This window comes from Castor canadensis, chromosome 7, assembly GCF_047511655.1.
Source record: "Castor canadensis chromosome 7, mCasCan1.hap1v2, whole genome shotgun sequence".
Classification (NCBI taxonomy): domain Eukaryota; kingdom Metazoa; phylum Chordata; class Mammalia; order Rodentia; family Castoridae; genus Castor; species Castor canadensis.
Window position 1 is genome coordinate 19,646,018 of NC_133392.1, and position 26,823 is coordinate 19,672,840.

At 33.7% G+C, this 26,823-nt stretch overlaps 1 protein-coding gene across 4 annotated transcripts; it reads right to left on the minus strand.

Moving 5' to 3' along the window:
* Positions 1-405: 405 nt before the first annotated feature.
* On the minus strand, positions 406-26,413 carry Pdcd4 (programmed cell death 4). Of its 4 annotated transcripts, none has more exons than XM_074078321.1 (13): positions 26,256-26,413; positions 22,271-22,373; positions 15,063-15,365; positions 13,391-13,485; positions 11,061-11,174; positions 8,991-9,212; positions 7,624-7,721; positions 6,629-6,743; positions 4,057-4,164; positions 3,694-3,804; positions 2,934-3,073; positions 1,253-1,290; positions 406-1,123 (listed from the first exon to the last, which is right to left on the minus strand). In XM_074078321.1, exons 2-12 carry the CDS (start codon positions 22,311-22,313, stop codon positions 1,287-1,289), a joined length of 1,353 nt encoding a protein of 450 aa, XP_073934422.1. In that variant the 5' UTR covers positions 22,314-22,373; positions 26,256-26,413; the 3' UTR covers positions 406-1,123; positions 1,253-1,286. The 4 variants fall into 4 exon arrangements, with proteins under 4 accessions (XP_073934422.1, XP_073934421.1, XP_020027140.1 ...); XM_074078320.1 differs by lacking the exon at positions 1,253-1,290 and adding an exon at positions 22,476-22,550 and having other exon boundaries at positions 26,256-26,395; XM_020171551.2 differs by lacking the exon at positions 1,253-1,290.
* Positions 26,414-26,823: the final 410 nt, after the last annotated feature.

Consider the following 26,823-nt stretch of genomic DNA (forward strand, 5'->3'; position numbering starts at 1 on the left):
TTAATTTGGCATTACTTGACAATAGAACTTAAGAATGATGAAAAGTATTACAAATAACAAAAGAAATATCACTAAGCTCTAAATTAGATAGAAAAACAATGATTTAAAGTGTGCATGCATTTTCAGCAATATAACCTTATAAGCATTTCTTTTTACTGATTTAAAAGTCTGCAAGTAAAAAATAAGAAACTTCATAAGGAATGCAGGTTAAATTCACTAGGTTTAAATGTGCTACCTTTAACAAACGATTTAACACTTACTGTGTGAAATTTTAAGGTATTTGGGTTTGTTTTTTGTTTTTCTAATTTTGGTTTTTGGCAGTTCTGAGGATTGGACCAGGGCCTTGTGATGCTAGAAAAGAAATTTTAAAAAATTTTTAAAGACCTAAAATAAACATACTCCCAATAAAGAATCAACACTGTTTCACATGTTTTATTTTCTGTTGTACATTCTTGTAGAACCAGGTTTAATTTTCCAGTTTTGTAGAAAAATAGATGTTCCAGCCACCATATACTTAACTGTTTAGTCTTTAAGAACATTCAGTATGTTCCCTGGAAAGATGAATAAGTCTCATGACTAACTCATTTTTAAAAACTCTTTAAGACAAAAAACTTTTTTTTTTACTCCCGAAGCACAGTATTTCAACAGCAGCAGCCAACATGGGGTTTTAGCAGCTTAACTTTACCCCCTAAATAAAGCTTTGTATAAACCAGTGATTTTACTACAAAAAAACACTGTCCTTGAAAGAAAAGAGTGGCAGTCAGACATCAATGCAAAACTTGGAATGATTAGGTCATAAACATGGCACTTACAAAAGGTAGCTTATTAGAATTTTCCACTTAAGAAGTGGTTACTTTTTTGTCCCTCCTTTATGCCCTCAAAAACAAAGAAGAAAGAAAACACTTCCTTTAAAAATTCCCCGTAAGTTTATAAAATTTCTGAAATGCCTTGTACCCAAAACAAGTGCTTAAAAAAAAAAAAAAAAAAAAAACCTGTGCTAATAACTCTTACAATTCAGATATATATTTTTATAACATCTAAGACCGCAAGAGTTCTTAATATTCAGTAGCTCTCTGGTTTAAGACGACCTCCATCTCCTTCACTTACAAAACGCTTTCTGCCCCTGTAATTAAAAGAACAAAACCATGAAAACAGATACAAATTCTATCTTCACTGAAAAAAATTTTTAAACTTGGTATTTTTTTGGTTACACATTTAGATTTAAATGGTTTGACTGTTTTTAAAAACTTACTTTGAAAAAGACTTCTTCCCCTCTGGTATACATCTTAGCTTTATAAAACATGAACAGCAAATCTTAGTAGTTTTCGGTTTAAAAAAAAATTTCATTACTAAGTTCATTAGCTAAGTAGTTATATTTTTAAAAGTTAATTTTTTTTTTAAATAAAAAGGTTAAAATAAACATTTTATTTAGAATTTAATATTTATCTCTACCACATTATTTGAAAACTAAACAATGAACCCCACCAAATAGGAAACACCAACAAGATTGAGAATTATGCAAACTGGAACTGTAGAACCTATCAAAAGATCCATGTTTAATTTTTTTTTTTAATTTTTCTCAGCTTTAGAAAAGCCATTATCCAAATGTGGAATAACAATTAAGAATCCATTTACTTCTAGCCTATACTCCATCATTTTGAGATTCTGTTTCAAACTCAAGAAGCCCTTCCCTATCACATAACCACATTTTACCTGTATGTAGTAACAATAGCCCAGGAGGAACACAGTGGAAAAGGGAATTTTTGCAGAATTAGTCCTTACTCTCTGATCCCAGACCAACATGTACAAGTATGGAAGCTCACACACAAATATGCAGAAGGATAGAGAACAAAAGTCAAAGTTGTTTGGTATGCACTAAAAATTTACATTTCCTAAAAAAACTAAAGAGATTTTCTTAAAGAGAGTGAAGAGACTAAACTAATAAGCAATGCCAAAGTACTAACTCCTTTTCATACTTACTATTAAGTGGGAACCAGCTACATTTTTTCAAATATAAAGGCAAAGGCTTTAAACTACAAGATCAAGGTAGGGAATGAAGCAGTCGTCAGCAAAAAGCCTTGCTTGCCAAAGGTGAGTTTTTGAACTGATACATACCATTTAGCACACAAGTATATAAATGGTCCCATCCATAAACCAAGGTCTATGCTTCCAGACATTTCTACCAAAGTCACTAAAATTCTATCTTTTACCATTTTTTTTTTCTTTCCCTTAATGGGTTCTAAACTTTGTAGAGCAAGTGACCCTACCAGGAAATATTTTATGAGACTTCATTTTCACAATGCATGTAAATAAAAATTCTCATAGCTTAAGACATTTTTCAGGTGAATTCTAAAAAAAAAAAAAAAATTAAAATTTATACAAAATGAAGTTTAGCTACTCATTATAAGGTTATTTAAAAAAAAAACACCTTATCCCTTAAAAATTATATTTTAGTATATTACTTACAAAGGAAAAACCCCTATGCACACATACTTTCCAGCAAATAGTCCCAATTTCTCCCTTCTGTGAAGCAAAGGAAACCACAGAGTATAGAAGCCTCAGAAAGTGTGAATTCATACTTGACCTCTATGATGTACTAGTTAAGTGACCTTAGAAAAGGTATGCCTCCAAAAGTTTCCATTTTCTCATCTTATTCGTCGTAACATCTACTCTGAAATGATACTTACACTACTTAGAACAAGAGCTTGTCCACATGAACAGGGGTTTCACAAAGTAGTCCTGGACAGATTTACAGGGTGGCAAAACAAGCATCACCCTTGTTTCCCCATAAACTCTCAAGTAGGTGGTTCTCTCTTCAGTCACTTCAGAAAAAACACTATTTTATTTTTCTGCCAGGTGGAATGACAGAAAACTTCGTCTTCCCAAGTATATCCCAGGTATTATATATTCAGAAAAGAAGTATTTAAAAGTACCTTGAAGGACAAAGATCTCTGAGTTGTTTGGAAATTATTCCAGCCTGAAAACATTCTTCTACAAATCTCTCAAGCACAGAGTATGAATGTGGGACATCCAAATTAATGTCTGGAATTTCATTGTAAATTCTCTCATATCCCTAAAACCATAAAATTACACACAGAATTGTTGTTAGCCCATATAAAGTACATGCCATGAAACAACCCATCACTGTATCAATCTACATTTAAGGCCAACTGTTTAGATGATGTAGCAAGTCAGATGTGACGTGGCAAGTATAGAAAGTACATTTGCTACAGAACATTTTCTTTGAAACTGTTCCCAAAAGCGCTGCAGACAGACATCAAAAGCTGTGTAATTCCTGCCTCATCTACTTCTCTAGCTACATTTTACTATCTTTTTAAAAAAATACAAGGCCAAATAAGAATCCCACCATTTCAAAAACAATTTTAAATAAAATATAATTTTTTAAAGACTCATGTTTTTCTCTAGATAAATTATCATATCTTAGGAAAGTGAAATCTTGGGCTACCACACTATTACATTTTTTTTAAATAAGCAAAAAACCCACTGAAGTATGGGTTTTACTTTCTAAGAAATGGTGCAAGAGTTTCAAATCTCAAACATTAAAAAACAAAATCTACTGTAATAAAACTAAACATACCTAAAAGAAACTTTCATTAAAAATTTTAAATCTTTATTCAATCATATATTTACATGTGTAAGCCCAAAACCTACTCAAGATATTGCTATACTTACCCTTTTCATTTGGTCTACAGTAATGGTAGAAGACTTCCAAAGGGATTTTAATAAATTCAAAATCATCCTGAATGCACTTTCTCCAGTTGACTCTAAAACCATTACAATAGCCTAAAAATTAAATAAAGAAATGAAGTTTTTGGTCATTAATTCACATAAGAAATTGCTCCTAAAATGTATTAGGTCCCCTTTCTCTAAGATGTAATAATTAAATGATTTTTTAATGATTAAAAAATTTAAACATTGCTTCCTTAACATTTTTTAAAAGAAAAATGAAAGGATATGTGTTACTACAAGGATTAAAGTCATTGGTACAAAAAGCAATATTTAAAAATTCTCTTTGGCATGGCAAAGTAATCTTACTTCATATACAAGCTCATGGTGAAAGTGAGGTACTTCCAGTTCCTTAAGGCAATGTTCAGCTTCAGCTATGTCTCCAGAGAGTAAATACTCTTTCAGCAGCATATCAATCTATCAGATTTAAAAGTAGAAATGTTACAATTCCTGACTTTTTAAAAGACTGTGCTTGCCTAAAGGATTTATTTACATTTCTCCCAATATATTACATGATGAAACAACATCATAAACAGAACAAAGAGATCTAACAAGGTACAGTCATAAAAGAACTTTTCATAATTAAAAAAATAAATTTCCAACTTTTAAAGGGCTCATAATTAAGAAGCAAATGCAGTGCTTCAGTGTGTCTGAGTAATAACTGAGAGCTGCAAGTGGGTTTATAATGTATATATGGCCTGGGTCATGACCATAATGCTTCACTACTTCCTATTGAAAGGGATTTTTTTAAATACCACTAGAGGGCACTAACTGAAAAATTTCAATATGAATTTTTTAAGTGGCACAAAATAATCTATCAAGTTGAGTTTAGCAATACAATGGGAACCAAAACATGAGACATGATAAGGGGACATTACACAGCAAGGCAAAGATTTCCATACAATTTCTCTTTTCTCTACAATTGAGGATTTGAAACCCATGATTTAAAAACACTCAGTAATTCAGCTTCCAGCTGTAGCTAAAGAAATTCAAATCTTGACTCTCCTAACTAAAGCTAGTACGGTAGTATCTCTGGCTCTAGGAAAAAAGTAGGAAAAGTTTTTCAGCAAAAGAGCCTCAACTAAAAATGTTCTTCACTATAAATTCCCTATAAAATTACCTGGGTCTAGAGAGCATGCAATAAATGGCTAACTGAGTAGTTAAGTATCCTCTACATTCTACTTCTATAATGTATTTCCATAAAAAGTAAAAGTAAAATGTAATCGCTAGAATGTATCTTGATTAATAATGTATAACAACTGAATAAACTACTTTTACTTTATAATATATTGTTATTTCAATTATATTAGCTTTAGCATTTGTTTTATAACAAAGTAAAATGTTCTGCATCAGATTCCATGCACATCTGAGGATGGTAAATTTCAAAAACATGAAAACTTTCTAGAAGTCTTCTTTGTCTAACCCTTCCTTTATGTAAATGGGAATCCAAATAACATCAACCTCAAACATTTATTAGTAATATTTCCAGTTTTACCTTTTCCATCTTTTTATTAAGAGATAACTGACATAACATTAAACAGTTTGGCAGTTTCAAAAGATTAACTTTGGAGAGCATTTTCTTAGTATTAAGTCTTAATCCATAAACATGGAGTATCTTTCTACTTAGGTCTTTACTTTCCTTCATTGTTTTGCAGTTTTCAGTGTACAAGACTTGTACACTTTTTTTGGTAAATTTATTCCTTAGTATTTTATTTTTGATACTGTTGTAAATTTACTATTGTAAGTGCAATCGTAAATTTTATTTCAGATCATCCATTGCTATTGTAGAGATGCAGAAATGAATTTCATATATTGATCTTATATCCTGCAACCTTGTTGAATTATTGTTTGGTTTCTTTTGGAGTTATTCTGGGAATTCATATTGGATTTCCTGTCTACTGATCATATCATCTGGGAATAGAACTAGCTTTACTTCTTCCTTTCAATCTGTATGCCCTTTATTGCTTTTCTTGCCTAATAGCCTTGGCATCTTGACCATTTTTATACCTCAAATTTTCTAACAATTTTTTTATTTTTTAAAAACATATTCCAATTGTGACACTAGAAACACTGATCTATGCATTCTAACATATATAAAACCAAAAATAGTCAATACTCTTAACTTTTGAGCTCCTCAGCAATTAAATAGATATATTCTATCACTTACATATAGAAAAGATTAAATAAAATCAGTTATAATCACAATATACTAAAAAATCAAAAGCACAGAAACTACAATTCTTTTAATTGCCTGCATTTTTTAATGATTTAGCGTTAAAGACATTACTTTTTACATTTCTTGCTACAGAATACCAGAAAAAAGTCAACTGGCAATAAACCAGCATTTTAACACAATAACTCCACTACTTTTTCTTTTAATAAATGCATATAGATAGTAAACACATACAGATAGTAAACATCCTCACAAAAATCTACCACTCTGAGCTACTCTAGTGCTCTTAATTCATGACTTATAGTCTGAGAGCAGCCAGTTTCAAATTGCTCATATAAAACATTTATTGAGCTGGAGATGTGACTCAAGCAGTAGTGCACCTATCAAGTTCAAACCCCATCACCTCAAATAATAATAATAATAATAATAATAATAAAGGTTTATTTAAACAGTGTTTGAAAAGTTTTAAATACCAACATAAGAAAGATTTCAGGCATTCCATGGACATTCACAGGCAACCTTTTCATAACTGTTCATGAAAGCCCTTTCAACCTAACAGTGTCATTTAAAAATCACAGAAAAATTTATCAATCACATAATTATTGTATAATTTATAAAACTGGATGGAATTTTTGCCCATAAAAATACCAACTAACAGGTATTTCTACAAGAATCCATGTGTTTTAAAAAATAATACCCAACAGGTACCTCTTTAACAAGGTGATTGACAGACTGCTGCCCACCTCCTGATCCCCACACACTATCTTTTCGCTTTCCACCTTTAGACATACTTAGGAGCACAGTAGCCTTATCCAGAGCAGCTCTAAAAGAAAAAAAAAAGGAAAGGATTTAATTTTGATACATGGACATGCCCGAAGCTATCAAATTATGGATAAAGTTGACAAAATCCCATATATACCAAAAACTTTCATACAACACAAAATATAAAATTCAAAACTCCTTTCCAAAATAAAAGTAGATAGCAAAAAACACTTATTACATATTAATATGCTCGTGTTCTTTTATTTCCATTTCTCATTCAAAAAAAATTAAAAATAATTGATTTACACTGAGAAAACATTTCACATAAAACTTTTACCTAGATCCGTAACTTCCCACCCAGGGGGACTATCTCAACTATGACCTGAAATAGCCATCTATACCTGGGAAAACCTAAGATATGGCTAAATCCAAATCTAAGTCTCCAGGAAGTTAAGGAAAATCATACAGCTAAACATCACATTTAGCTTACAGTGATTATAACAAAGAATAAACATAAAAAAGACATTATTTTCTAAAAAGGTACTTCTATGGTAAATACAAAATAAAACTGTAAACAAAGCTCCTCTATTAATGTCTATCTTGTTAAAATAATAACTTCAGAATGACAGAAGCTGAAGGGACCTTAACATTCTACACCCAATGGTTTCATTTTAAATAAGAAAACTAAGGCCCAGAAAAGGGTGACTTGACATAAGGATAGCTAATAAGTTAACTAAAACCCAGAACGAACTTCTGCATCTTACTACTTTCCTTCTTTCTATTATTTCGTGCCAACAATCTTTTCATTTTAATAATGGAGAATACAGACACAGGACAAATACATGTTCACAATGTATGATTAATGCAAATGTCATTTCAATAGGATCCTATAGAATTTCCCCATACTTTGAAATTGTAAGTATCAAAATTAATTTACTTACCTAGCCTGTACACAATCTACAGTTCCTTTGTAACTATCAATATAGGTATTACATAAAATTCCATCTCCAACAGCTCTAGCAATAAACTGGCCCACCAACTATAAGAAAGAAACAAAGCTATATTTTAAAAAAAAAACAAAAAAAAACCTACCTCAAATCTTTATAGGACACAATTTCTAAGATGAAGATTAGTTTAACTATATAATCAATACCTAAAAGACAAGTTGGAATATTCAAAAACATCTATTTAGCACCTGTTGGTTATGCTTGGCATATACTCCCTCATCTTGACGTTCAATTTAAATATCAGAGTGGAGGCTGCATCTGTATTGCTCACTCCCAAATGCCCACTTCATGTATGATCAAAAATATTTGTTAAATGACTTAAAGAGAAACTTCTTTAAAAAAGAAAGCAAGACTCATTTCTCAAAAAAAAAATTACAGGGAATTTACCTTATGGAGAAAAGTTAAGTCAAAATACTTATTTCAAAGTATATTCTTAAATTATAAAAATTAAAAACAACTTCAGTGTCCAATAAGAAAGGTGTGGTTAAATAGTGTATATACAAAATGGCATACCATATGGACATAAGGAAAGATATTTTACCATATCTTAGGGTATGAGAAAAACTAAGTTTACAAAATAGCATGTATATTATGATTCCATTTTATAAAATTAAACAAAATGTAAGCATATATAAAAGCCATACATTGATAAATAACCTGGGAAACATAACATCAAAATGTTAGCAGTGGCTATTTGCTGGCCTATCTTCTTTTGGCTTTTATTTTTTCAAAAACTCTAAAGAAGAACTCGTAATCATTTTTTAAAGTGCTCACTGGGAGGAAGAGGGAAAAAAGGTCCATTTTGAGTCACAGCTCAATATCTTACATAGACTACTTAACTATTACAGAAGCCACTTTTAAAAATTGACTTACACTCTACTTTAAAACTTTAAAATTTTGATAATAGCAATTTTATTTTCAAAACTATAAAAAGAAATAATAGCATTACTTATGACTCTTATAAGCATCAAACAACTTCAATTATAATTGTTATAACAATCTACATTTTAAAAAATCCTAGCTAATAAAACAATACATAGAAAATATATAGACAGAAAAAATATATATGACCTAAAACCTATTACAAAGCATAGTGGAGGGGGGTAAAAAGTAAAGTTGCATTTATGTTCTCATGAAGACTGTCTAAAAGACAAAATAGCAAAAATATACAAAGTGTTTGCTATTTTTTGTATGGCAAGAAATGTGGGCTACTTTCCTTCTATTAAAGCTTAGCAGGAACAGGTCATGTTTCTACAGTTAAAAGTGTAGAAGAAAAAGGAGTGAACAAAAGAATGACAAACCTGTGGTGCTCTAGGAGTATCCAATGCTAATTCAGGTAGATCTTTCAGCAATTTATCAAATGATTTTTCCACATCATTTGTGCTCATTACTGTCCCACAAAGGTCAGAAAGAAGCTTAGATGTCATTTCTCTATGACTAGCCTTCCCCTCCAGTGCTAAGGACACTGCCAACACTGGCACTCCACTTCTCATTTCACCAAGATTTAAATCTCTCAGCATTTCCTATTCAAAAGAATACAAATTTTTATTTTAAAGAGTATACGACAAAGTTCAATAAAATTTGTTTTGGAAAATCAAGCTTTTATCTATATTTCTCACCTCTCCCTCTTTAAATAACAGAGACGCAGACTTATTCATGAGGCTAGAATAATATTGAACCACTCTGTTAAGCTTACACTGCCTAAGCATCACTAAATTCATGAATTTGAGTTATACTGAAAATAGTTTATTAAACTATTAAATGAGTATTATTAAACTATAATGTGGCTAAGTCTGGTGTTAACTAATCCTCTGCTTTACAATTTACTAATACTATTTCCAAAAATACAGTTTGATTAGCAGTTGTGGAAAAATTCATTTTATATTATCATAGGCTATTAATATACTCTATACTTTCTTCAAAGCTTTCTCTTGAAATAAAAGTTTACTTTATACTTTCATGTAATATTTAAAATGAGATCTTAAACCACATTTTTTAAATGGAATTAATGTTTTAAATACTGAGATACGGTTAAACTTTTCTATTAAAAACAAAGTTACCAGCTAATACTGACCATTTACAATGTTATCAGGCATCATAACAGCCACCTGTATTACCTCATTTAATGCTCAAAGTAACACTTCTGAATATTAAATTATTAAATCCCAAAGCACAGAAAAATTAAGAAGTGGCTGAGGGAACCCAAGAATAGCCAAACAGTCTTCCTCTTTACTAAAAGTTTTCTTAGAACCTTTAAATCATAAACTACTAATAGAAGAGTACCAGAATTATTTTCACAATTCCTAACTGGTGTCCTGGTTTACTAACCTATACCCTCTTCCTACACCCTTACATTTTCATCGACTGTACTTAAACAACTACCTCACTGCTTTTAAACATGATATTCTCTCGGAAAACCTCCAGCAACTTCCTAACTGTATTTCAGACAGTTGAGAATCACCTCTCCTCTTGCCCTCCATCATATGTTTCCACAACACTCTCTGTATAGCACTACTCAGTTAAACTTAATATACAATTAGTACAGATGGACACCCAGATTTCAACAGCTCCTGCCTTTGCAGGTCTTAAACGCTTCCTCTGAAACAGAATGTTTCACCTTACATTTAGTAACTGTTTCCATATCATTTCCTTCACATAACTGAGATTCAAAAAGGTAGAAATCACCTATCAAATTCTTCCACAAGCTAACACTAAAGACTTTATATTTCCAAAGATCAAACCTCATCTAACAGATAAACCAAGAAAGTCCAGTCTGGATTTTAAGAATCTAAATTATGTTTTCTAAAGAATTATTATTGTATTTAAGCCCAGTAATCCTAATTAAACAATTTTATTTTACCCTTTTAGATTTACTTTATGAACAATTCATAACAAACTTATTAAACATTCCCATCAAATTATGTTTCAAGAACATTTAAGTTTATTCTCTTGATTTCTGTAACGCAGTCAGTCTTTTTCAAATCTCTGTATCAGGTTTTTTTTTTTTTTTTTTGACAAAGTACAGAGATAAATTTTAATCTAATCCAGAACACTGAAGTAAGTGTCAAAAAAAAAAAAGAAACTAAGTAAGGCATCCTTAACTGAGGGCCTGCAAGAGGTTTCACAGGGTGAAATTGCTAAAATCATATTTTATAAATTACAAAAATGTTACAAATTTATATAATTCTAAAAATAGTGGTTGTACCATCTTGGGGGAAACAGTACATAGGTCTCATCAGATTCCAAATACATAAAAACTAATATAACATAATGAGATCTTATTTCCTTTCTTAGAGATGTGTTTATGCCATCAAAAATACTAATACTGTTTTTTCTCTTTTACTGTATCACACTTGTAACTTTAAGCCTACCGCAACTTCATTTGTATCTCCATGCTCAAAGTATTCCTGTATAATTGGCGTTAAAGTCTTCTCAAATGCCATTTCATCCAAAGGCAAAACTACAGTTTCATAAACACAGTTCTCCTGTGAAAGGAAAGGGGAAAAGAGTTATGAAGAACAAACTATTTAGAATAACTGAAATAAGAACTTTGTATTTCAACTCACTAGTTATCCCCATCAAGGCAAGATTAAAACATGCTCTACCTGTTTTGATCACTTATATAAAGGTTTATCAATGCCCTTTTATAAATTCTGAATTTAGTAAATCAATATACAGATTAGCCCCCACTAGCTATAGCAAATATGATTTGCTCCCAACCCTTGTATCTTTTGTTAATTTTTACAGTCCTCTCAAAAAAATCTTTCAAAACCAAAAATCTTTAAGATGGATTCCTATCATATACAATATTTTCATTAAAACTTCACTTTTTAAAAAGATGAAGATGTACTCCATTAATATAAACTAGTATTAGACATCTACCAAAAAAAAAAAAGAAAAACAATAAATTGAGCACTCGGGAGGCAGAAGCAAAAGATGACCAGTTCACCGCCAACCTGGGCCACACAGCAAGTTCTAAACTAGCCTGGGTTACATAGCCAGACCCTGACTCAAAAAATCAAGAAGTAAAAAAATTAAACAGAAATAAAAGCAGGAACCAAAGCCTTCATGATTTATATTGCATTTATTATATTATAAAAGTTCAGTATCATAATGACTGAAAAATCTAAAACTAAGCAAAAGCAATGCTCAGCTGGAGGTATGGCTCAACTGCCAGAGTACTCGCCAAGCATGAAGACCCTGGGTTCAACCTTAGTATTGCAGTAAATAAAGTACTGTTCAACTGAAATTTTTTTTTTTTTGTCTTTTCTTTTTTGGTGCTGGGATTGAACCCAGGGCCTCACACATGCTAGGCAAGTGCTCTACCATCGAGCTACATCCCAGCCCTCAACTGAAATTTTAAAAAGATTTATGTCCATCACCAAACCATCCTCTCTCAAATACTTATTTGCAATTTGTGAATGGCTTTAGGCAAACAACATTTTCTGGACAGACTAATATTTAGCAAATTCCACAATATTTGAATCAAATATGTATTTTTTCATATTCTCTTAGAAATATTTTCACATCCAACTATTAATTAAAATAGGTTAAGTACGTACATACAAACAATACACAACAGAAACAACTAGGCCAGGTGCAATGGCTCAAGCCTGTAATCCTAGCTACTTAGGAGGATCGCAGATTGAGGTCAGATGTCAGCTCAGGCAAAAAGTTCATGAGACCCTATCTTAACCAATGACTGGGTGTAGTGGTATATGCCTGTTATTCCCAACAAAGCAAGGAAGCACAAATAGGAGGATTGAGGTCCAGACCTTATAGGAAAAATACATAAAGAAAAAGGGTTAGGTAAGTGGCTCAAGTGACAATGTTCCTTCCTAGGAAGCACAAGGCCAAGTTCAATCCTTAGTACTGTTTAAAAAAAAAAAAAAAAAGCCTTGATATCTGGTATTTGCTTCAAAATAATCCAGGATGGGGCAGGGGAAGAGGCTAAGGAGACAACAGAAAGAGAAAGTAGATGAAGGTATAAAATGCAACAAGATTGCTATGAGTTAATTACTCACACTAGTGAATACAAGCAGGTTTATTACACTACTCTAAGAATTTTCCCATTAGAAAGATAAATATAAAAACTCATTATAAACATCTATTTAAAATTTATATTCTCAGGGAAAAAATGCAAATTTTATCATATAGTTACTATTCTAAATAGTAATAGTTAAAAGGAACTTGTATTTGTAACATTTTTATGATATTCAAAGGGGGCTATATCTCCTTTATCAATTATCATTACTATAGAACCTATTTTAACTCAATGGTAAATTAATAATTCTAAGTGAATTTATAATGACCTTTTAGCTACAGAAATTAAGTGAAAATGACTGATACATTACTACCAGTTAACTAGGTTCTCTAATCTAAAATTAACTTAACAATCTGAAAGTACTGAATATATATGATTTTGATGTACATGTTGTAAACATATACATGATCTGATAGCTATAAGAGTACAAATATATACATGTCATTTGACAAATTATGAGTAAACTGCAAACATGAAGTCAAAAGTTTACAAACGTTTTAAATATTTAAAAAATATAAGTAAGCGCTTGATATAGTAGTACATGCCTAAAAACCCCACACATGGGACGCCGAGACAAGAACATAGCAAGTTCCAGGCCAGCATGGGCTACACAGAGAGGCCCTGTCTCAAAATAACAAACAAAAAAGTAAACAATACCTGGTCATCTTCATAGTTAGGATCTTTCACATCTACCTCCTCCACATCATATACCTGTCCAGGTGTACCCCAGACACCTTTGCCCCCTGCACCACCTGAAAAAGTTTAGAATTGAGAAAAAAGAAAACACAAAGTTCATAGTTCATAAATTCATAAATTTTAAATGAAATCTGACATAATTCTGAATGTGCAAATATTAAGTAACAGCTAAAAACTTTTAATTTCTATGCTAGTTTTTGTTCAATTGAGAGTTATATTTGGAACTCCTTTTTATTTAGATTTTTAATAATGACTACACTACATGTATTTTGTAATCTATTTTCAAAAACATCAAATTGAAATAGCTTATAGAGTTAAAAAGTAAAAACAAAAAGAAAACTGAAAACCAGCCATTTTCAAGGACTCTGTGGGAAGTGATACTACAGGTGAGTTCTAAATTTGGTACTTCTTGGGGCTAAAAAGAAAAAAAGAAACATGTTGGACCAGTGAAATTTAGCATAGAAAACTCAAGAAGGGAAAATTATTAATCAAAGAAACACAATGACAACTGTGAGATGTTTTAAAACATTTGCTATAAATGTACATACTCACATATGCAAATTTAGATATAAAATTACATATTAAATTACACTTTGCCATTAACAATATGTCATAAATAACTAATTTATTGGAAGGTTTTATTTTTTACCTAAAGTGTAATCCTTGCCATCAGAGCAAACCATAATTTGACAACTAGGTTTTATTTAGACCCAAACAATGATTATAAAACTATTCACAAAAAAATAATTTCTAACACATTACTATAATTTCAGCTTATCTGAACATTTGTTTCTCCCTTCCCCTCAAAGGAAAAATTTTCCACTATCATTTTTCTGACTTGGTGATAATTCTCAAGTCTCAATGGAGGATGCTGAAATCCAATTCCCTGTTTCACTCTTTTTTTTCATTCTAAGGATTTTCTCCACCAGAAGAAAGTAACTTAAATTATTAAGATTTTAATTAGGCTGTAAACTGAAGCTCCTATCATTCAGAAAGAAACTAGTCAAATCTCCAATTGTATCAAAATCGTACTATAGAGAGAAGTTGACAGAACCCATGTTCAACAAATTTTAAATGTCTACACTTAAAGTGCAAAAACAGCTGAAGAGAACTCCAAACCAGATCTTTGAGAATGTTAAAGAGGTTACCAAATGTATACTTACTACTTTGTTTGTTTTTAGTGATAGTAATAGCAAAATTTATCAGGAAAAGAATTTAGTGTAACAGGATAAAAAAGGAAAAAAGGGAGAAATATTTCCTATACCCCATGTAGGAAATGGAAGTGAAGACTTCACTGATTATTCTTAACAAGGGACATAACTAGATTCATTAAATAATAGGTATGATAAATTTCTGACTACTTGCAAACAAAATACATGCATATTCATAACTTAAAAAACATTAGAGTATACTATATTTTGCTGGAAACAGGAGATAAAGTTCTACCCCAGGAAAGTAAATCAACTCAAACAAGAAAAAAGAATCAACCTAAAGAAAAAAGTTGAACAGTCATCATTATTACTATATAAACCTTATCACTGTTTGTATTTCATTTCTAGAACAAAATAATCACAGTACAAGAATGAGACAATTTGTTTTACTATTTGTTTCTTTGCACATAGTATATACCAACCTTTCTTTGGCAGTCCTCTTCCTTTCCCTGATCTCGATCGCCTGTCCAGCAACCTTCCTTTTGGACTGGTTGGCACAGTTGCTCCACTTCTGATTGCTTCACTTCCATTGTCACTGACTGAATCACCTCTGCCAGAGTCTCGGGATGAGTTTTTTCGTAGACGTCTTTTTGCCTTGGCATTAATTCTAGCTTCATTAATGGAGGATGCAGAAATCCAATTTCCATTTATTTCATTCTTTACTTCCTCAGTCCCAGCATTTTCTTCATCACCAGAAAAGAGAGAGTCACTTAAATTATCAGGATCTTAAAGAGAAAAAGAAAGAAAACTAAGTATTTTAAGTATCCACTATTATACCAGTACAGTCATGTTTGATTCAGGTGAATACATAAAATTACCATTTTTATAGGTTAGTAACAGTTACATATTGGCAATTTCATAGGGATCAATCTAATGACAACTAATGAGAATTACTTGTACCATTATCAAGGAAAGTAAACTACAGCACTGAATTTTAATGAATAAAGTTCCCTGAAAAAAGTTATCTCATATGTTTAAATAAAATCTATGTTAATATGAACACCACAGAGCAGACTTCTATGAGCAGAGTGTTAAGCAACTGGAGATACTAAGACAATATTGAGAAAGTGAGATAAACTAATATTTACATAATATCTACTGTAATTTATTAGGCACTGTGCTGGATACTTTTTCATTTACCTACAAGTTCAGTAATTACTATACAATTATACAGATAAGGAAACTAAGGTCCAGAGTATTTAAATAACTTCCCAAACATTCCTTGAAGAATTACAGATACTCAGGAAATATTCGTAATCCAAAGAGAGTGGAAGAAAAATAGGTGATCAGATTGTTGAGCTGCACTTCTGCTATTTCACTGCTTTCAAGATAAGGCTTTCTTTCAAAGCTATCATCTCCAAGTCCTAATTCATTTACCCTAACTTGATACATGTTACTTCCTATCATCTGAAATTGTTCCTGCGTACATAAGGTTGGCATTATATCTCCTTAAAGACAGCAACATAATTGGAGTTTCCAATGATCCCCTGCCTAAAATGTCATCCTCACTTCATTGCTCTTTCAGTTATCAAAATACTGTGTATATGTGTGTGTATGTATGTATATATATAAAACCTTCTTAACTCTAGCCATAGTTAACACTAATGCTCACATACTGTTCTTTTAACCCATCACAAAATCCTTTCTTTTATAAGCAGTCTTGCTTTTCCAACTAGGTCATAGCCTCAAAGGAAGAACCACAATTCAACTGTTCTTTGCATCACCAGCACCTAAGTAGAGCATCTTTCATACCATCAAATGTCCACAGAAATCACAGACACTCAGTTTTGCTATGAAAATTTTAATTCAGAAAGGCTATTAAATTAGTTGCCACTGCATCAGTTTTGTTCAGTATCAGAGATGAATCACTCAAATGGTTTTAAATATGCCTAATTATAATTACAATGTGTCAAGTATATGTATGGTCTTTAACATGTTTTAAGACATGTTGAAACTAAAAATTTTAATCAGTCTATAAAAAAAAGATGTTAAAACCTTTACAATTTTTGTCTAAAAAGTATAAATGTTAGGATAAATACTGAGGTAATCAAAAAACAAACAAAAACATTAAGTAGAATCAAATTATTTCATGAGTCTCCAAAGTAAGTCTCCCTGCCTTCAGTCTTCAAAGTATACAGACTGGTTTTCTAAAACAGGCCATCACTGAAAACCCTTTGAAAGGTTTTCCCATTATCTCAAAGTGTAAATCCTACCATGTAACTTAAGGTCACCCATCAGCTTGCCCTTGCTTCATCCATCAGATCACTGCTGATCACTCCCACATTCAAAGCATCACAGCTGAGATTTGGTGTCTTAGATAGGTGAGGGGATTAGTTTGGCAGAAGAAAACAGAATATATTAGAGAAAGTATAAAGGGGAAAATCAGCTTTAAAAAAAATGTTGCATTAATTCAGTCACAAGCTAATGGGGAAAGGGTAAGCTTAGTAACTGGAGTTAACAATATGATACCTTTAAAAAAGGGCGATTAAGGAGTCAAGCAAAATGATATCTTGCCAGTTCTGAATAGGTGGGAAGCTGGTGGTGTAAGGGTGTTTAGACATAATCATAACTAAACTAGTTGTAGTAGTGACTGTAGTCTAAGTAGAACTACTTCAGCATTATGGCTACTATTGTTACCTACCATATAACAAGTTCTGTGCTATCTGGTACACACTAGACACCAGGTTCCACGCTGAACGTTTTACATATGTGGTATATAAGAGTCACAAAGCTCTATAAAGAAGTTGTTAATTCTCATTTTGCAGAAAGAAGGTGTTTCACTAAAAAGTTACACATCTAGAAGGATTATGGCCAGGATTCAAACCCACATTTTGAATTTGACTACAACTATAGAAATCACTATAACTATAGAAAATACAAAGCTAGAGAACAGCAGTATTGATAAAGAGGTAAAGAAGATGAACAAAGGATTCAATGTAAAGAGAGATAAGCATAAGATTCAGGGGAAAGAGACAGAAAGACTAAAGATAGACATATTAGATGGCATTTTCATATGAGTAGATGGTTGAAAAAACATTAAACATTTACCTGCAACATATTGCTTTCATTATTCTATCAATAAGATGAACCAAAAAACTGGTACAGAAGAAAAAAAGACAAATATAATGAAGTATTTTAAAACTGTCCCTGAAATATTAAAGAATTTTATTTAAGCACATCTATTTCCCATACTTGAGTTTCTTCAACTATTTTAATAACCTTTCAAATATGTTTTTATGAGTCTGCAGCAGTAAACATTCCTTCTAGGTATATTTTATACCTAGAAGGTATAAAATATGTTAACCCATGTTTACATCAATTACATTTTTATATTTTGTTATTCACACCTAAGTTTTTGGATTTCATAATCACTACTGATCTGACTTAAAAAAAACCAAGAAAGAAACAAGGATTATAGGTGGGTCACAACTATGATCCTTGCTACTCAGGAGGCATAGAGAGGAAGGACTGTGGTTCATAGCCAACCCAGGCAATTTTAGTGATTCTCAGTCACTAAAAGCTTGGTGTGGTGGTGCACAGGAAGCATAAATAGGAAGATCAAAATCCAAACCAACCTGGGCATGAAACCAAAACCCTATTAGAAAAACAACTAAAGCAAAAAGGGCTCAAGTGGTAGGGCACCTGCCCAGCATGCACAAGGCTGAGTTTAAACAAATGAATAACCAACCAAACTGAGCAGAGACTGTGGTAACTTCAATATTGTTTTCTACTGTTTACTAATTTCTGAATTTTGTGACATCTTAATGGTTACCATTCCAAAGAATATGACCACAGTATCAGACAATCACATTTTTAATTCTGGTGTCCAATGAACGGAATAATTAGGACAAAATTCGCAGTATTTTCTCTTTGCTAGTTATACATCTGTCAAGAGATTAATAACCACAATATACAAGGAGTTAAAAAAAAAAAAGAAAACTAACTCCGTAAATAATCAACAACCCAACAAATAAATGGGTCAATGAACTGAACAGAAAATCTCAAAAGCAGTAGTACAAATGGTCAAGAAATTCATGAAGAAATGCTCAATATCCTTGGCCATAAAGGAAATGCAAATCAAAATGACACTAAGATTTCACCTCATTCAGTCAGAATAGCTATAATCAACTATCCAAACAACAACAAATGCTGGGGGAGGTCAACCAGGGGAGGAACCCTTATCCATTCTTGGTGGGAATGTAAATTAGTGAAACTGCTATGGAAAAAAGTATGGAGGTTCCTCAAAAAACTAAAAATATAGACCTACCATAGAATTCAACCATACCATTCATGGACATATACACAAAGGAATGCAAGCCAGAATACAATACAGACACTTGCACATCTATGTTTACTGCAGCACTATTCATAACAGCTGAGCTTTGTAAACAGCCCAGATACCAGACTGATGAATGGATTAAGAAAATGTGGTATATATACACAATGGAGTATTATTCAGCCATAAAGAATAAAATTATGTTGTTTTCAGGAAAATGGACAGAATTGGAAGTCATCATGTTAACCGAAGTAAGCCAGGCTCAGAAGGACAAAGGTCCATGTTTTCCCTATTTGTAAGCTAGACTTAAAAGATGCATGTATAAATACATACATGATCTTATATTCATATGTGCATATATATACATATACACAGAGAACAGGATTGTAAGAGAAGGTCTGTCTGAGGGGCCTACAGGGAGATGGGGAGGTAAAAAGAATGATATAAGAATGAGTAACATCGAAACACGCTGCATCTGTTTATGAAGATAGCATAATGAAATACACTGAAAGCTGCTGAATAATAGGGGAGCAGGACAGTAAGAGAAAAAAGTAACAGAGAGGGTTATCTGATTAAAGTACAATACATGCATGTGTGATGAAATACCATGGTAAAACTCCCTTAAACAATCAATATACACTTTTAAAAAAAATGAAGGACAGGAAGGTAAAACAGGTCCTGTCCATGGGTGGGTGGGTACCAGTGAGAGAGGGGAAGGGAAACGGAAATGGAAGGAGGATGAATATGGTCCATGTACTTTGTATAGACTATTTATACTCCAATTTTATATTTGAGGAAACTGAAGGACAGAGTAAATAACCTACCAACTCAGAGAAAAAGAACTGGTAAAGATGGAAGTTGGAATTAGTATACTAGTCTAACTTGAACTATTTGCCATGGGAAGAATTTACTGCAAACAAGGGCTTGCCTTAGGCCTATCTAAATACTGAGGAACAAGTCCTTTATTTTAACGAAGTATTGGGGAGAGGCATATGATTTTAACTAGGTCTTACTGTAGTCAGAAAACAAAAATTACAATCAGAATTGTACTCGAATAGAAACAAAATGTACATCACATATGTAATTTTAAATTTTCTAGTAGCTACATTAACAAGTAAAATGAACAGATGAAATTAATTCTAATATAATTTGAATGTGCAATTAATATAAATATTGAGACATTTCATCTCAATTCAGACTTAGCCACATCTCACATGTTCAAGAGCCAACATGGCTAGTGGTTTTCATCATACTAGACAGTGCAGAAAAGCAATTAACTATATGTGAAACATATTTTTTTAATTTTTATTTTATTCATATGTGCATACAATGATTACATCATTTCTCCCCCTTCCCCCACCCCTTACCCCTCGCTACCCGGCAGAAACTATTTTGCCCTTAGCTCTAATTTTGTTGTAGAGAGAGTATAAGCAATAATAGGAAGGAACAAGGATTTCTGCTAGTTGAGATAAGGATAGCTATACAGGGAGTTGACTCACATTGATTTCCTGTGCGTGTGTGTTACCTTCTAAATTAATTCTTCTCAAACTAACCTTTTCTCTAGTTCCTGGTCCCCTTCTCCTATTGGCCTCAGTTGCTTTAAAGTATCTGCATTAGTTTCTCTGTGTCGAGGGCAACAAATGCTATGTAGTTTTTCAGGTGTCTTACCTATCCTCATACCTCCCTTGTGTGCTCTCGCTTTATCTTGTGATCAAAGTCCAATCCCCTTGTTGTGTTTGCCCTTGATCTACTATCTGCATATGAGGGAGAACGTACGATTTTTGGTCTTTTGGGCCAGGCTAACCTCACTCAGAATGATGTTCTCCAATTCCATCCATTTACCAGCGAATGATAACATTTCGTTCTTCTTCATGGCTGCATAAAATTCCATTGTGTATAGATACCACATTTTCTTGATCCATTCGTCAGTGGTGGGGCATCTTGGCTGTTTTCATAACTTGGCTATTGTGAATAGTGCCGCAATAAACATGGGTGTGCAGGTGCCTCTGGAGTAACCTGTGTCACAGTCTTTTGGGTATATCCCCAACAGTGGTATTGCTGGATCAAATGGTAGATCAATGTTTAGCTTTTTAAGTAGCCTCCAAATTTTTTTCCAGAGTGGTTGTTCTAGTTTACATTCCCACCAACAGTGTAAGAGGGTTCCTTTTTCCCCACATCCTCGCCAACACCTGTTGTTAGTGGTGTTGCTGATGATGGCTATTCTAACAGGGGTGAGGTGGAATCTTAGTGTGGTTTTAATTTGCATTTCCTTTATTGCTAGAGATGGTGAGCATTTTTTCATGTGTTTTTTAGCCATTTGAATTTCTTCTTTTGAGAAAGTTCTGTTTAGTTCACTTGCCCATTTCTTTATTGGTTCACTAATTTTGGGAGAATTTAGGTTAAACATATTCTTAAACTATATTAACATCTCCTTCTTAGTAAGGAGCTACTACCCATTTACAACCCTAAAAAAATTGTACTCACATAGCTATTATATACAGCAGCACAGATAAGCATCAATTATTGTAGCAATTTTTTCAACTATAATTTTAGAACAACACATTTAAAAGGTTTGTAGATATAGAAAGGCAAAGTTATGATTGCAAAGTATTTGTTTACATCAAACAAAACTAAAGTTGTACACATCAGTGAATTAACGTCACTGAAGAAATGAAGCTATGGTATTTAATCACAAAATGTATTTACAACTAGAGAAAACAGAAAAGATTCCAGTATTTTTATTTAGTAAGCAATGAATTATCTAAAATCCAACAATACGACAAGTTTTCACCACTCATATATTCTACCATCCTCATTAACTCTTTGAGACGATTATTCTGAAAGCTATACAATAAATACATTTTAGGTTGTCTTCAGTTACTCAACATTTGGTCATCTATACCACAAAACCTTGTTTTATCTTTGTGGTATTAATGTGCCATTATAGCACCATGAGAAATTGGGAGAAATATCATATGTAATTTATAACATATAAATTGTTAGGAAAGATACAGAAGATACCAATCACAGTTCGTATTACAGAAATCACTAATTAGCCCATGTGCAAATATTAATAAATAGGTTCACCACTGTTCTCCATTCTGTGCTATATACTTTATTATAAATAGTGGCACGTAAGCCTACACAGGATATGAAAGGACAAGTAGAAAAAAAGGACATGTTATGGACTTACATGAAAATAAAAATCACAAACTTGTCTTAAAAATAAGATGGCCTATTTTCTTATAGAAATGATAAGATGGCATTTAAAGACAGTTTTATTATCATGTTTTCATAAATATAACCTGAAGCTTGATCACAAAGCAGTCAGGGTTCATGATACTACTTACTTACCTGTGGGGTTTACGTTCAGTATCTGTTCATTTTCCACATCCATTGTTCCTTAATTTCAGCTGCACTGATTACAAATTACCAATTCGAAGTCTTCCTTTGGAATCTATTTTTTTGAATAAAGAAAAAAATTCATCTTCTAAACTGACGCAATTAAGGTAAATTCAATTTATTTAAGCATGCTGTAAAAAAGAAAAAAAAAACCCACATGCCATTTTTCCAAGAGTTTAATTTTGAAAACAACCTAATTAACATTTGCTTCCAATTTTCTTCACAAGTTTATCTGAGACAAAAAAAGAGAAAAAAAACAGATCTCAGCATGTGCCAACACGTCTTAAACTTGGAATCAAGACATATTTGATATATATTTCAAAAAATATATACATGTACACATACACACTTTCCAGTCTTTTAAAAATACTAAGTCTCAAAATTAATCTGATATACATATATAAGGACACAAATATTGGATAGTCCTCCACCAATGACTTATAAAAGGTACTCTCAAACATAACATAGTTTTGGTAAATTAAAAATATGACATGATGTGTCATTTTTTTCCCACCACAGCCCATCTGAGAGCAGATATGTTGGCCATTTTGTTACCTAGATTTCTACATCATTACTGCTATAAGACTTTTAGATTGGGAGACATTTTTAAATCAGCTTTTTCTATAATGAGCTTTAATATTTTTATACTCTGAAAATACATTCTTTAACAAAAATGTTTACCTATTTTAGAAAGGAGTAAGAGCCAGGCATGTGTTACATTTCTATAATCACAGCGCTCTGGAAGTAGAGGTAGGAAAAATCACAAGTTCATAGTTGCCCTGGGCTACACAGTAAGTTCAAGGCCAAGTCTGAGCCACACAGTAAGGCTCTGCCTCAAAAAAAAAAAAAAAGAAAAAAAAGGAAAGAAAAACCCAAACCAATGGCTGGGGATGGAGCTCAGTGGTAGAGCACTTGCCTAGAGGGCACAAGGCCTTGGGTTTAATCCCCAGCACAGCAAAAAAATAAATATATAAAATAAAATAAATACAATGACATAACATCTCAGTATTATAGACCTTAGTTTCAAAACTGCTTAAAAATTATTAATGCTGAGAGGTTTTTTATGAGATTAGTTACTTCTTATTTAGAGAACTGAGTGATACAGACCCAATGTTATTTGAAAGACTATCAAAATAGTTTTCATGGAAGTATATTTTAAAATATATTACTAGAAAGTATAACCAAGTAAGACTTTGGAATCTCTCTAGAAATATTTTTTAAATAATGGTTTAAAGTATTTTTATCTGTTTAAGTCACAGAGGTTGATAAAAATCTTCCCATTTATAATCATTTCACTAGCAGTGTGCTAGTCTTTTAAGATATAAAATATACAAATTAATGAAAATGCCCAATAAATTATAGAAAAACATTTTTATATAACATATCCTTCTGCTCAATGTTATTTAAGGATAAAATAATACATGATGTCTCCTGGGACTCAAAGATGAAACTGACTTTTAAATTCTTCAATATGTATTATTTACTAACATCTTATAAGTTTACGGCCCTTTTCTTAACAAACAGGTTATTAATCTGACACAAAAACCTTTTACTTAGACTACAAAATTCTATCATATTCCTTCAGAAACTTAGAAAATGATAAAGATAATTCGTTAATTCTCTTCATGTAATTCTACACAATCACTTCTCAGTATCATAATTCCAAACATCTCTGAATTTAGGGAAAAATGAATCTTAAAAAAATGTATATATGGACCCATGCATATAAACAAAAAAATAGTATGCAAACCCTAACATTCAGTATTCTCCATGGCTGAAGATTCCGCAGGACTGTTTCAGGGCACAAGTTAGATACGTTGTAGGAAAGAGATAATGTGTCATGTGAGTTTAAACTATAGTTACATTAAAAAGTCTTTTTCATTCTTGATCTTAAATAGTATTTTCTGCAGAACCTACCTAGTGAAAAAAAGGAAATGACTGTGATGCTTATGAAGCATCAAAATGAATTTCACATGCATTTTCATGTACCTTGCAGGACAATCCTAAGGTAGTTATTTCATTTTGCACACAGACTCAGAGTAGGTGATCTGTCCAAGGAGAAACAGCTGCACAGCGTAAAAACTGGGACTAGAATCCAGACCTTGTAAATCCAATCAATACAAGGTTTTATAACATCCTACAGGAAAATTCTTTTTTAGAGTTAACAGACAGAAAGCTTATTGGAACACAGACTTCTATTACTACATCAAATTTTTAAGTACTACTTTCCAAACACTAAAAATAATTATTTTAAGCTATTAAAGATGTTTAATTGGTCAAAGAAAATATCAGGTAATGACTATCACTGATAATATACTAGTTAAAATTTGCTTTTAATTAAGTAATCATAACAAAAAAAGTCCTGTGTCTTTAAACAATGATAACCTCACTAAGAAATCAAGAACTCAGTCACTCTTGATGGCAATACAGCCTTTTTAGAGGATAAAGATATGTTCCACATTTTCACTTTTCAAAGCAGGCTCTTTCCCAATTTAACTAACAATCTTTCTTACCATAAACTTTAAAAAAATGTAAAATAAAAAATCTAAACCCAATCTCCTTCATACTAACCTGTAAGAATTAATTTCCAGTGAGAAAACAAAAGTATATACACACGTTAGAAAATGTAAGGCTGAAATTAAAAACTGTTTTCTCCAGTTTATTACCTAAATACCTCACAAATTACTAACACTTTTGGAATTCAAGTTTAGACCATATGTTAACTAGAAAATTACTTGTATTCATTCCTAGGCTACAATCACACTCATCAGCAACTTTACTACTATAAGGCAAGCACAATACAGGCAATAGCCAAGTAGCACTTATTTTCCAGTCCTAACAATTATTTTTCCCTTCCAGTTATGAAAAAAAAATCAAATTACAATTCAAAGAGCCATACTAAATTATTAAGAACTTCTATATTCTATAATGCAGGAAGGTTAAGGGCATAAATACTAATTATATTGAGAACATATATGCTATCTTTTTTAAGGGTATGGTGGTTTCCCAAAGTCTGATATTAACAAGAATGCTGAAATCCTAAAACTTCACAGTAAAAAAGCAAGTTAGAAAGAGTCGCCCCTAGACACCTCCTCACTCCAGCTGCATTTTTCACCGCAGTGGAGTGACACTACAGATGCTGGCCACAGGGCCAGTTCTCGCCAAGGCACGGGAGGACATGGGCGACAGCGACGTCTGCAGAGTTTTGAAGCCCTTGCAAAAACTCCGCGTACCCGACCGACGGAAAGAGGGCTCCCGCCTGCCTTTGTTTTCTCTAGATGACATCTGACTTTAAAAAGGAGATCTTCGGCAGGCTGGCTCGGAGCAGGGCTACCGCCAAGGTGGCGCAGACACGTGTAACGCGGTGCTGCCCGCGGCGCCAGGGCCTGCTTTCCCGCGGTCCGGAACCCCGACACCCCCGAACCCCAGCGCGGCTGCCCTGGCCGAGGCCTCTTCACAGGGCTCCGGGGACTCGAGGAGGGCGGGGAGGACGCAGACATTCCCCAGACGATTTCGGCCTCACTCCAAGACATGCCGCCCACCCGCCTCCCCCACCCCCAATTACAACTCTACGAAAACAGGGCGACTACCTGAAGAGGACCCCACGCCCGCCCGCCCGCGCTCGCTAGGTGGCGAGGGGTCCGGGAGGAGGGGGCTCCGGGAGGAGGGGCGGGCCCGCGCTGCCGCACCCCGGGCGGGCCCACGAGAAAGGGACCTGGGCCGGCTCCCCGCAGTCCTGGGCGTTGGGGCCGACGCCACCCGACCTGCCGGCTTCGAAGAGGCGCGGACCCCCCGCCCCGCCGGCCCCGACTTGACCGCTCCGCGGCCTCCACGCCCCCTCCCCCTCCCAACGTGCGACGGCCTCCGGGAAGAGTCAGGGACTCGAAGAAAGAACGCAGTTTTTCCAAGCGGGCGAGCCGTGCCCACCGGTACTGACCCCTCGGGCCGCAACCGCCGCCGCTCGCCAAAGTGCCCGGTCCGCCTTTCCCGACCTCACTCCTCAGCCTCTACCGCCGCCTCGGAGCGTCTCTGGCCCCTCTCGCTCTGTTTGTTTTTGTTTTGTTCTACCCAGTAACACGGGGGCGACAGGGCGGCGCTTATTGGCCGAGACGAAGAGGTCGGCTGGCCAATCGTGGCGGCGGAGCTGCAGCTGAGGAGGAAAAGTGAGGGAAGTGAAACATGGAAAGTTGGGGAGGGGCGCGGGAGGGCGCATGCGCGTTGGTTCCCTAGAGTGGCGGTAATAGAAGCCGAGCGGAAAGCCTGGGTCGGGGGATGCTGGGAGGCGCCGGGAAATGAGGACGTGGGCAAAAGGGCTGTGCTGGGGTGGGGTCTACCTTCGCAGGGCGTTCGTTAGACTCGAGTAAAGCAAAAGCTTAGAGCAAACTGAGACTCCCTGCCTCCATTTTTGGACATTCCTCAGAGGAAAATCCCCGGCCTCTCTCGTTCCTTCTGCTGGCTCTTATACACTCCACGGCTCATACTGTGTGAGCCGTGCTAAGAAATTT

Excerpts from the sequence above, each read along its gene's own strand:
- Pdcd4 (XM_020171551.2), bottom strand. The coding sequence starts at position 22,313 with ATGGATGTGGAAAATGAACAGATACTGAACGTAAACCCCACAG. Across the intron at positions 9,213-11,060 it reads GAGATACAAATGAAGTTGCG|GAAATGCTGAGAGATTTAAA; the intron begins GTAGGCTTAAAG and ends TCTTTTGAATAG. Across the intron at positions 3,074-3,693 it reads CTGTAGACCAAATGAAAAGG|GGATATGAGAGAATTTACAA; the intron begins GTAAGTATAGCA and ends TTATGGTTTTAG.